The sequence below is a fragment of the Penaeus japonicus genome, unplaced genomic scaffold, assembly GCF_977035675.1.
Source record: "Penaeus japonicus unplaced genomic scaffold, GWHDUDI00000001_assembly GWHDUDI00000012, whole genome shotgun sequence".
Classification (NCBI taxonomy): Eukaryota; Metazoa; Arthropoda; class Malacostraca; order Decapoda; family Penaeidae; genus Penaeus; species Penaeus japonicus.
In genome coordinates this window covers 10,720,787-10,733,286 of record NW_028234414.1, presented here as the reverse complement: position 1 = coordinate 10,733,286, position 12,500 = coordinate 10,720,787, and the positions used below count along the sequence as shown (strand labels likewise).

Genomic DNA, 12,500 nt, shown 5'->3' with positions numbered 1-12,500 from the left:
TATCTAAAAATGCAACTACAATTTGTACATACCAACAGAACTGTGTATAATGTCTATAAAAGGCAAATTTTCATGTGGTCAGACTTAATCTATTGTGTTGGAAATACTCAAATGGCATGTTAGGACGTCATCTGCTGTGAATGGGTTAAACTGTTTATAAACAAAAACAGAAAAGAAATGTAGCTAAACATAGATAGATCTGTGTGTGCAATAGTCATCACATATCCTGAATCAGCAGGATGTTTACTATTTTTAAACTATATTTTACTGGAGACGAATCCATAGAAAGTTCTTCAGAAGCTCAAATATTTAGGTTATAGTATACCTATCCTATGTTTTAACTTTGCTATGATTTTAATTTGTAGATTTTGATTTAATGTATTTTAATACATGATCCAAGGGAAAAGTGACGAATTTGGGATATAGTCTGCAATAAGTCACATTTGAATCTATGTATGTTTCTTGTGTTGTATTTTCTCAGGCTTTATGGTAATTACCTAAATGCGCATTATTTTTAATTTAAGAAAGTAAGGCAGATTTAGATGTAAATGAAGTCCATCTCCCTTTGGATGTATAGATTGCCTTTGAATATGAAACTGTTATTTCCAGTGCTATCTTGTCATCAGGTAAATGATGTGTTGAATATGTTAAATGGTTGTGGCAATAAGTGTAACTGTATCTAATGAATTATAAAGACTTTATACACTACATTAGTTTACATTTCTCAACACATGAATGTGGTATGTGGTGTATTAGTTGCATATTTTGTGTTTTCCCCCAACTTTCCTCAAATATATCAATTTCCTAATTTCCAATATTAGATAGAATAAGTGCACTGTCACAAGGTTAAAATAGAAGCAGCAACTTTAAGAGTATTTATTTCAAATTCATTCTTTAAAAAAATAACAACAGAGAAACATTTAAACTTCCATAAAGTCAATAGCTTGTATATTGATGATCTACCAAAATGAGATTCTTTTACAAAAGGATTGTGTATGTATATATTTTTTGTGTTCAATAATTTTTAATGCTTTTAAATATGATGAACCAATATGTGAAACAGTTCTACTAAGGGGAGGGGGGAAGGCACTGGCTTGAAAAAGCATACCAGAACAAAAATAGCTTATATAAAGTTTAAAAATTCACTGAAACCCTTCAACAAATACTGCTATTGTTTTAAAAAGTTAGAATTCAAATAAATTTCATCCTTAACCCAAGCGACGGGGGGGGGGGTTTTCCTCGGGGATGATCGAATTATTAGGGCTAAATCATTATAATGGGTAAAATTGGTGACATGGCACAATATGGATCGTGGGCAAAATGGGCTTTTTGAAAGGCGGTACAATGTGTACCACCGTGTGTGTGTGGGTTAATATATCTATATAAGATTTGATTGTGGGTGGGGTATCTTAACACCTTTGTCAAAGGAAAGTAATATAAAAATAATGGATGGTTACATACTCTGATTGCATTCAATCTATGGTTTAATAATAATAATAATAATATGTAAGTAATGAAATTGGGTCATAATTGAAGGGCCACTTTGAAACAAAAAAAAAAAAAGGTTTCAACTGTTGAAAATTTGAATGGACAGCATTCATATCTGTAAATATATTGGATGGATCTTTGATAATGGCTCTGGCTGCATCCACAGCAAGTAGATGTGTGGCAAGCAACTTACTCATTTTGGTGTCTTCAGTCAGAAACCTTTGAGTAAACTGAGCAAGCTTTTTCTTTTTAAGTTCTTTTATGTGCTGTCACTGAGTAAATGCTTAAACTAAGATTCAAGTGAGAAAAGTAAACAAGTTGAATCTTCCCACACTGACCTATGCTTTCCTGAACTTGCTTGCTGCCCAGTGTGGACACCGTCATAGGCTATAATGTTACAAACTATTTGTCTGGTAGCGCCAGCTTGATGTCCAGTTGGACACAGCTTAATATGTGTGAAGTTATCATATACTTGAACCAAGGTTTAACATTTCTTATTTTAATCATATTTAGCAGGATATTTATGATTTTTATTTTGGTATTAAACAATGGTTACATATAAAAAAGTATCAATCATTAAATGCAATTTCTAAGTTTAAACAATACTTGTTACAGAATTATATATGTATATATACATATTTTTTGATTGTGTGTTTTCAGTATGCACAGTAGGCAAACTACGTTATTAGCACCATCATATCAACAATTCTTATAAAAGTATACAAATAAGTGAATTTTAATAAAGTATCTTCGGGCAAAATATAAGTGTCATAGTTGACAAAATGTAATGTGAAAAACATTCAAAGTCCAACCATAACTTTCACACAGAACAGATAAGCTTTGTTATTTGTCAAAACACATGGCAAAACATCACAAAGACTTTTAAGTAAATTAAACTTTCCATCATTAGGATGACATTATGTTTTTAAAAACACAATAATTCTCAAAAAAAAAAAAAAAGTTTGAATAAAAACGAGTTATTTACAAAGAGAGTAAACAAATATATTAATACACAGAGTGCTAGACAAGAAAATACTTGTAATAACATCACAATAGAGTATGGCTGTGTGCCCAAACTACTATTAATTGAAAATTGATAAATTACGACATTAATCTTCTGATGACAGAGTCTTATGACTGTCATATCTCTTTGAAAAGAGAGAGAGAGAAAAAAAAGCAGCTTGTCATGAGTAGCAGTCTAAAGTATTCATCTTTTTATCTTCGCTTCTTACAACTCATCGTGGCGGTTCAGACGATGGCAACGGCAATCACCAAAACGTTTCTCATTTTCTGGTGTAGGAATGTGTTCCATGCCTTCCCTGATATTCACCTTGGATTTAAGTCTTTTGCTCCATTCCTGAAAGAAACCAGGGGTAAAATCAAAGCATAAATCTATAATTGATTAATTCTAAGTGATGATTTCTTATTACGTTGGTAGTTTCAGCTTTTAGGAAAAATAAAATCTAAATTTGAGGGAAGTTGCATGCGACTAGAATTGCAGTCATAGATGTTATTCTCGAGAAAAAGTATAAGACTTGAGAGAAAGGAAGGGTTATGGGTAATTAGAAAATACCAAAGTCTACCACAAAACTTGGATAGCAGACCTATTTTTAATTAACTCTTTGTGAATGAGCATCAATACTGTATTGATAGAGGAGTTTTGGGCCTGATGATGATATGGGAAGTGACATGCTATCTTTCTTCATTACTCTAATGGCAATATATCAATTTGGTGGATAATGATGATAATATCATTCACTAATCAGGGTTTGTTTACAGTTGCACCAGTAGGAAAGCAAGCTATCAAGAACATTCACTCATAGTCTCTTTGGAGTGCTGGCTTCTGACCAACAACACGCAACCAGATGCCGACCCCAGTCTAGAGTACTGGTGGTGTAGCATGTGCAACCAGAATAGGAAGAGAGACTGACCCAGACAGTGCCAGAACAGCCAATAACAGTTTGCCTTCGTCTTTCCATTCACTCCATTCTTTTTTTTTTCATAGGTGAACACTAATGCACGATGAATCCCCACCAAATTCTAATCAATTGATCTGTCACATGGGCTACCCACACATACATCATAACCAAAATCTCTTGGAATTTTTTTTTGTAATCCTGGCAAGAAAAAAAACCAAGAAACAAAATAATTGAATAAATAAATAAATGCATTCTATAACATAACCTCCCCCTTCAAATAATTGACACAATGGACAAGAAAACAAAAAATGAAAACTAAAATAGTAATTACTGTCTTGAACCTTTAAAGAAAAGAAAAGAAGAGGCAAAAAGAAAAATCTCATGGCTCACTGACTGTTTGCTTCAGGTATTGAAAATTCAGCAACATTATTTGTAAATAGTATTGTTCTTTTTGGTAAACAGGTAAAAACTCAAGGATAGGATACAGCAAAAATGAGTAGTTTAGATCCAGGATGAAATGAACATGATTGAATTCAAGTCCAATTAACCACACACACAAGCTAAAAGGACATTCCTAAAGACTTGCACTTACAACTATGCATATACAAACATTTTTTTTTCATATCATCCTGGTGTCATTATACAATATATATTTGTGGATGTGCTGTTACATTCTAATTTTCTTTTATATAAAGAATCAATATCCTGAAATACCTTTGATACTGTCTTTGTCTTACCTCAAAGAGTGCAGCATGGTAGCAGTATATAGCTTCTGGCATTAAATTTTCTTGCACATACTTTCTTCCATTTCTTGCTACCTCCTGCACCTTGTCATCATTTGCTCTTGCCCACTCAATCTATGCAAATGGGAAAAAATAAAGATATTATTTACAGGCTCTCATTATAAACCTTAGTACATATTCGTCTGATTCATTCATAATTAGAGCTAGTGCTCTCCTATGAACAAAGATGTTATCAAGCATGTAATATATGCTACATTTGTATAATAGAAGCACACATCCCCATCCCCATCCCCATCCCCATCCCTCACACTACACCCACACACCCAAACTCACATTCATACATACATGTCCTCAGTCCCCATATATGCACCTGCACATACATCCATGCATCCATAAATACACTCAATGCACGGCCCTTGACTTTGAAGAGGTCTTGGAAGACAAATTCCTGTGCCAGATAATCATCATCATCATCACGTAGCAGACTTACTTTTTCAATCAGGTCCGAGAGATCCCGCTTGAAAGGGATAAAATGAACGTATGGTTTGAGGTCATGATAGAAGAACTCATAGTATGGTGAATCTTGCTTTAAAACCACACTACTTCCACCCAGAAGATATGGGAAGCGATAGGCAGCAACAGTGCCATCGATGTTCAGCTGATATTTATACTGAGGAGCAATATTTTAGATCAGTGTCTGTGCTTTGCAATGTTTCAGTATTAGAACGATTTGGAAAAAAGTATATATAAAGAAACATATATGTTCAATTACATAATAAAAGTCATTAATTCGTTCTTACTGTAACACTGTTCTGTTATATCAGTGTGCATGTTACTGTGCTTGTTTTTTGTAGTATCTATTTATGTATCTCTTTATGTAATTATACAAATATGGAATATAATTTGACATCCTAAAATCATACCTAAGATACAGTGATCAAAGGATCAATACAATAATTCTGTGTAAAAGGTGTTCGAAATTAATCAACAATACTATAAGAATGTCAATATCTGGGGTAACTTTTAATTAGATTCTTAAAGCACATGATTTAGTAAAAGTTTTAATTTCAATTACCTTAATCCTATTTGAAATGTGTACTTTCACAAAAAAAATGACATACAACATGCACGTGATGATGCAAGTTGAAAATGCACAACTTTGCTTTAGGGTCTGAAAGAAAATAACATGCTAAGAAACAATTTACATGTACAAATAAGAAAAAACAAGGATAAAAGACAAACTTACATCAAAGAATTTGAAAAAAGATACATGCTTCTCTTTAGGGCCATATTTGCTTTCCTCATCCTTAAAGAAGAAGAAGTTGGTCAAGGATGCATTTATGAGGTGTTGGTTCTCCCGGGCCATGTCTATGAGATCTAGCCTCTCGCGGCGAGAGTCCCGGCCTCTCCAGAACGCCTGGGATTTCTTCAAAGCCCAAGGGATATCATTGTTGGACTGGACTGATAATAAGTCTAAGGTCACCCTGAAAATTTGCATAATTGGAATGTGGTAGAGATGCAACATGGCAAAGGAGTTCATTCATTTTGGAAAGAGTGAGTAAACAATAGCATAATTTTCAAATTTAGGGGGACAAAGTAGATGATGAAAAAGAGCATATTCAAATGTCATCTTCTGAGACTAAAAGATATCCAAAATAAATTAAAGAAAAGAAAAAGAAAAAAATTAGGGTAGAGGATAAAGATAGGGAAGGCTGTTTAGGTTAATGCTAAGCATCCTTAAAAGAAAAGAAACAAAAAGAAAAGACAAAATCTGTTATACATATTCTATAAACCAGCCAGACTTAAGTGGGGACATTAATACAATGGATACGATGGAGTTTTCAAGATATATGATATTTGAAATCCAACTTACATCAGGTACCATCAAATTATAAAATTCTAATCATTGCAATCTTCAGAGCATCATATTTTGGGTACCTACCTTCACGTTATATTATTTTGAAGTCTTATTAAATTAAAGCAGGTTTACCCTAACCTTAGTACTTGTCCAGACTGAGCAGATGTTAAAAATGATATGAGAAATATAGTAAAATAAAGAAATAAAAAAATATGTGAGCTTTGCCAGCCATGACTGTAAGAAGCTGGTTTACCCAGAAAGCAAATGGCACAAAAGGGCATTAGTTAGTTGAGGGCATTAGTAGAGTACCATGACATGCCATCATTTTTTCTATAATTGTACTCATACTTTTGTAGGTCCAAAATGGAAACTCTTTTGTTCTTCATACTGACTCCCTTTTACTGATTCCCATGACTTTCTACCTATCTTTTGTGTGTGTTAAAGAAACTTCACTGTATTAATTAGACATCTGGCCATATGTTTGGGTTGTCAGAATTCACCTATTATTAAGGATGCTGGTGGCCCAACTAATGGTTATTTAGGTGAGATACAAATAACAATTCGAAAATATAATGAAAAGATAACACTTCATTTCATAGGTGATGATCATAACTGCAACAGAGAAGTGCTTATCAACTATTCGTTGATATGAAAGATGATCTACTATAAAAAAAAATTGGGACATTCTTATAAAATAATGTTGAGAGCACCATGTGGAAGATGTTTTCACTTCTGCAATAATGTAAACTGCTTCCCTGCTATCAAATATAATCAAAAGTAAATGAATAATTAGACAACTGATGGTTGAGGATTTCACATTAATACTTTTTACTGTAGATCAACTAGGTTTGATATTTCATGTATGTCCAATTTAGTCAATTATATGCCACCATCTAAACTGACTTTATACGTAAAAAAGGAAGAAATGAAGTAAAATCAAAAGTTTATATACTATTACAGAAAACATCCACATCTGCATCAACATTAAACAAACTTCATAACAATATGATACTTAACTATTTTATTACCAGAACATCTGCATGCAAAATGCAAAGAAAACACATATGTGCTACCTAACACTTACAGCCTGTATACAATATATATTCTCATGAGAAATGTCATACCTTCCCATCATCTCTAATGTTGCCTCTGTGATGTCATATGTTGGCATCACAATGTCTGCCGTGTCTTCTGATGCACACCATGAGAATATTGGTATCAATGGCTTTACCTGTTCATAAAAAGGTATTGAAGTGATCAGCACTTTTGGGGTGAGTGCATCATTTTGTTTAAAAGGGACAATTGTATTACATTTTCTAATTTAATACCGATTCTATCATCAAGTCATACCAATGAATCTGTTAGGGTCACACTTGAGGACAGAATCAGGGTCTGCATTACTGTGAATGGGTGTGGTTACAGTGTACTAAGCTACTACACAATCAATATTTTTATTCCAGATAATGACCCTTGTATTAAAGCTAATTTATGCATATCATATCTATAGATCTATATGTAAAGATACTTGAAATACAGAAAATACACCTTAATGGGAATTAACTTAGTAAAAAAAAAAGTAATGCAAAGCACAATTAGCAAGAGTGACAAAACATATATAGGCTACTACTATTAATTAATTAAGCAGAAACTCTTCTTTTTGCAATTTTTAAACAGTGATGACATTAATCAAACTAATGCAACTTGTTATCATATATGACTAAAAATCATATGTTTACTACATAAAAAAAAAAAATCCTCGTTTGACAAAAATCAGAAATGCTACTGTCGACCATCATGCCTCCATCAAGTACCATATACATTTGGTCTTGTGAATTGCTTACAGAGCAATTCACAGTGCTTACTGCTCTTTCATAAATTTATAAGCCTCCCATTCAATGGTTAATTTGCTATCACCCATATTTACTTTCTTTATCAAATTCAAGTCTCTCTAAAGCTTCCCCTTGTGTTATTGACAGCTGCTAATTGCAAATGCAATATTTTCATGACTTACCTTAGGATCCACTAGTGGCCAGTCACCCAGATTAACAATGAATTCAATATCAGGAAGCACCATTTTTCGTACCATGGAGTGAAGCATGTTATCCATGAACATACTGAAGCCCACATGCTGGCCATAGCACCTTCGGTAAACCTGTTTTAAGATACAAGAGTGTCAAGGAAGAGAGAATTAGCCTTCCTACATAGTATATACATGATGCTTTATTCAGAACAGATTTATAGCTTCTAAAGCTGACAGATAAAAATTGAGCATTCAATTTCCTAAAATGCAAGAATAGATGCTGCCAAGAACTAACTTTATTATCCTTGACAACGTAGTTACAGAAACTGCGAGATCCAGCTTGATTGAATCGTACTGCTGCTTCTTTTAGGACTTTGTCAAAGTCAACTTCCTGAAAGTATGAAAGATCTCTTTCAATCTGTGAATAGTTGCCTGGACATCCTACAGTCTTCTTCCATTCAACTGTATCACCATTTGGGCAGTAACAATCTTCAGCATACACAGGACCTGTAACAATGGTAAAGCATTACTTCCTTTGGTATAATGCATATGGTATTACTGAAAAGTAAAATAATCTTACATTAATATAATCAAAATGTTGATTTGTGTTTGTTATAATAGTTATTATTTTCAAAAGTATAGTCTAATAAATTTATTAAAAAAAATTACATATACATACCTGGTATCTTGTATGGAGACTCTGCTACATGCTGACTATTGTAGAGCACATGAATGATGGTTTTTGTGCAGGTTTGGTATGTGCGATACCTAAAATCAATCACACCATAAGAACAAAATATTTCTGACAAGGACAAGAAAATATTTCATATCAAATATTACAGGGGTTTCAAGTCTTCACATCATGAATCAAAGTAAATTCTTAGCTAGCATTACAAATTAGGATATCTACCAAATACAACACAATCTAACACTTTCACCATTATTACACAGAATGGTGGAATACAACTATAATATGGAAAAACAATAGCTTACTCACCTGACAATATATGAGCCATCATAACGATCAAGAATTTGAGTCCACACTCGACAGTTCCTTCCATCGAAAGTCTCCCCTTCAACTAGCACTTGAAATGGTTTTCCTACTGACTTGGTAACCCTGAAATATTACAAAAAATATGTAAATAATTATGATAATCATAATTAGAATCCAATCATTGATAATGATGATAAGAGTAGTCTAAGATTTGACTAGACTATTTGCTGTAGCATACATAATGAAAACAATATGGTAGGTAAAAATTCTTATTATTAACCAAACTGTCTTGTGCTTCTTTTGTTATGTATACAGGCAGCAAAACTTTTATGTAATAGAGATACTCAATCTGAGGTTGTGGCTTAGGTCTTTAGGTGTTTAAGGAATCAATGTATTTTATTTAAATCATCAATTGTCAGGATGATTTTTGCCAAGACTAACCCTATTCAGATACTGATTAAACATCTTGATCTTATTTGATCCCCTTTTGTGTAGTTTCCTAATAGAGAACTTTAAAAACTGGAACTCATGCTATCTGACATTCCTGTATTGATTAAAATAATAGGAAAAAAAGCTGAGTGAACTCCTTAGAAATAATCACAATAATATCACAGTCAAGCTATCACTGAATACATCAACATGTATATTCTTCCTCATCAAAATGGGTGCAAAGGATCCAACCAGAACTCTATCTTGCTGGAATGTAACTGGCAAAGGTTTGCTGCCCTTTGGTTGAGTGCCAAGGTGATTGCTTCATGCAATTTTGGACAATGTCAAGTTCTCTTTGTTGGTCAAGTAATATTCCTGACTATCCTTCCTTCCTTACTTGGTGTAAGTTCCAGCATGAGACCCACTACTGGCTCATGCGGGGGCCATCCTGGGGGCTAATGTTTTAAATATGCTAATACTTTAAATCATTTAAAGATAGTGTATAGCTTTTCTTTAAAAAGAGGCATAACTACAGGTTTGGGCAATCCCTAATGCATGTGCTGTCAAGCATGTTTTATATCAAATAAACTGATAACTGTGACAAAGAACATTTGCTGTAATCTGGGTTAAGTGCTACATACACCATTTGCTATCAGAATTTCAAAATCATATAGTATGAAGTTCTTAGCTAAACAAAACAATGGTGAGACCTACAATGCTGTGTGGCTGGGAAAAGGTTGCCATGAATAAGAGGCAAGTAAGATGACCAGAGGTGGGAGAAAGGAGAATGCTGAAGTCTGCATACAAAGTGACAGGGAAGGGTATGCTATGAAACAAAGTGGTAAAAAAAAAAGGCGGGAGTAAATGGCATGACAGGAAAGGTTAGAGAATCACAGTTGAAATGGAAGGAACCTGTCTACACAAAAGAGGAGCAGTATGTTGGAGAGAAAGTGCATGGGAAAGTGGAGGAGAGGATGACCAAAACACAGATGAGAAAATTATCTGAAAGTGGATGGACTACAATAGGATATGGGAGACCAGGCTACATGGAAATTGTTGTCTAACTCTGATGACCCTAAATGATGTGGGTGTATAGCTACAAGCAATTCTAGGACTGATTGCTTATGACGGCCCAAACAACGACAACCATTTTACATCTTTCTGAACTGACGAACCATAATATTTGCAACGATAAGTTGATAATATAAATGTACAAAAAACAATACAAAAAAAACATGGAAAATAAAGTAAAGATTGCCAAAAAACTGAATCAGAATGTCATAAAATGCAAATAATTTTTTCATGTACCCACTACAACCATTATTTTGTCACAGAACTGTAAAATTAACTGAGTCTTTTCCACACAGATTATAAAAATTAAAAATCCTTAAAAAAAATTCCCTAATATTTACTGGTATATTCCTTAGACTTCTTCTATTATGCTGTTTTCAGAATGATTATGCACCTTTAATCAAGAATGGTCAGATATATTTGAAAAAATTAAACTGGGTCTTGCTACTTATTCTACTTGAAAGTACTGACCTTACAATATCACTGAAGGTACTGGATACCAACTATATTTAAGCATTAATGCCACTTTTTGTCAAACTAAAATTCTTTCATTGTTAACTAAGTTAAAACAATAAAATGATAACTGAGTTTACTTTTATTTAATAACTGAATGACATATAACAATCTTCAACATTTTGAACCTATATCAAAGTATCCAAATATATGAACTTATGTTCTTTCCATTTAATCATATATACATAAATAAAATGACCATCCTGGATATAAATATCCAAGCAAACTTTACTTTGGAATTACAATATCAAGATGACACATACAGAAGATGCTGAAATTCTGCACCTCGACTTGTCAGCATTGTTTAAATGTGAATTCTTAACTATATATTTAATAATTTTACATCAATATGGGTACATATAGTAACTCCACAAAAATGTGGACAGAGCTTTAACAAATATTTTATTCTGTATATTTCAAAATCTACAAAAGATAAATTTTATCCTAACATGTATGTTTTCTTTTTATTTAAAGTATTTTTCTAAAATCCTTTTTTAATTTAGCGGTTGTTGACAGCGACGCGCCCATTAGTTACCCATTGACATGAATACAGTGCGAGGCACAAACACTTCCTTGATTACAGATACCTCCTATACTCTTAGAACAGTAAAACTACATCCCTTGTCATGTAAAACTGATGAATTTCCATTAAAAGTAAACCATGGTTGCGTAAATCAAGAATAAAATATAAAATCCCTCTCGTCTGACAGTGCCCTCCTTAGGAATTTCTTGAAGACACCCTGTATGGCCGCGGCGCCTTCCTTACCTGTTGCCTTTAGTATCGTAAACTTCAATGAAGAAATAGCGCACAGGGATCACTATTTTATCCGGTTCAAGGCCCGGTCCGTACGCCTTAGTCGCCTTGACATCCACTTTGAATTTCTTCCCGCCATTGACGAGAGCTGACAGTGAAAAAACGATTAATATTAACACTAATCCTTCCTTCATGGTTCACAAGAGTCAGGAACTTGAACCGCCGCAAAAGTGCCGTTAGCTTCGTGTTCTTTGATGTGGTCTTAAGGGGAGACTCTTCTATTCTAGGTTCTCCCTTACTGTAATGCGGGCTGTGTATTATGGCTTACATCTAGCTCTAGTGGCATGTAATGAAATTAGGTATTTATGGCCATCAGTGATATACTTTTCGTGTTGTTTGATGCAAAAAAATGTACTTCATTCAAAATGGGGATGATTGCGTAATGTTCTTGAAGTATTATTCACGCAATAAAGAGTTTATAGTTTATAGACAGGCGAGGGAAAATAGATTAAGAACAGTAGGAAGAAACAGGATGTGTATGAGGACAGAGTGGAGAAATTAGTGTTAGGTCAAAATTAAGAAGAGAGATGTAAAGAAGAATAAACAGTCAGAAGATTAGGGCGAAGAGGCTGTATAGTATGGCAGTTCCGAACGAGGTCTCGGCAGTGTAGGAGAGGGAAAGAGTAAAAAAAAATCTTTATAGGTGTGTAT

The 12,500-nt window shown here is 33.6% G+C and overlaps 1 protein-coding gene across 1 annotated transcript; it reads right to left on the bottom strand.

The window, feature by feature from the left end:
• Positions 1-2,004: 2,004 nt before the first annotated feature.
• LOC122253580 (protein O-glucosyltransferase 2) lies at positions 2,005-12,032 on the bottom strand. The gene is made up of 10 exons (XM_043016803.2): positions 11,802-12,032; positions 9,026-9,145; positions 8,708-8,796; positions 8,324-8,535; positions 8,020-8,160; positions 7,133-7,239; positions 5,397-5,634; positions 4,641-4,820; positions 4,145-4,264; positions 2,005-2,845 (listed from the first exon to the last, which is right to left on the bottom strand). Exons 1-10 carry the CDS (start codon positions 11,981-11,983, stop codon positions 2,717-2,719), a joined length of 1,518 nt encoding a protein of 505 aa, XP_042872737.1. The 5' UTR covers positions 11,984-12,032; the 3' UTR covers positions 2,005-2,716.
• Between the last annotated feature and the right edge of the window lie 468 nt (positions 12,033-12,500).

Coding starts and splice junctions, on each gene's coding strand:
- LOC122253580 (XM_043016803.2), bottom strand. CDS start 11,983: ATGAAGGAAGGATTAGTGTTAATATTAATCGTTTTTTCACTGTCAGCT. Junction 8,536..8,707: donor GTCTCCATACAAGATACCAG/GTATGTATATGT, acceptor CCATTGTTACAG/GTCCTGTGTATGCTGAAGAT. Junction 7,240..8,019: donor GGCCACTAGTGGATCCTAAG/GTAAGTCATGAA, acceptor TTTTATGAACAG/GTAAAGCCATTGATACCAAT.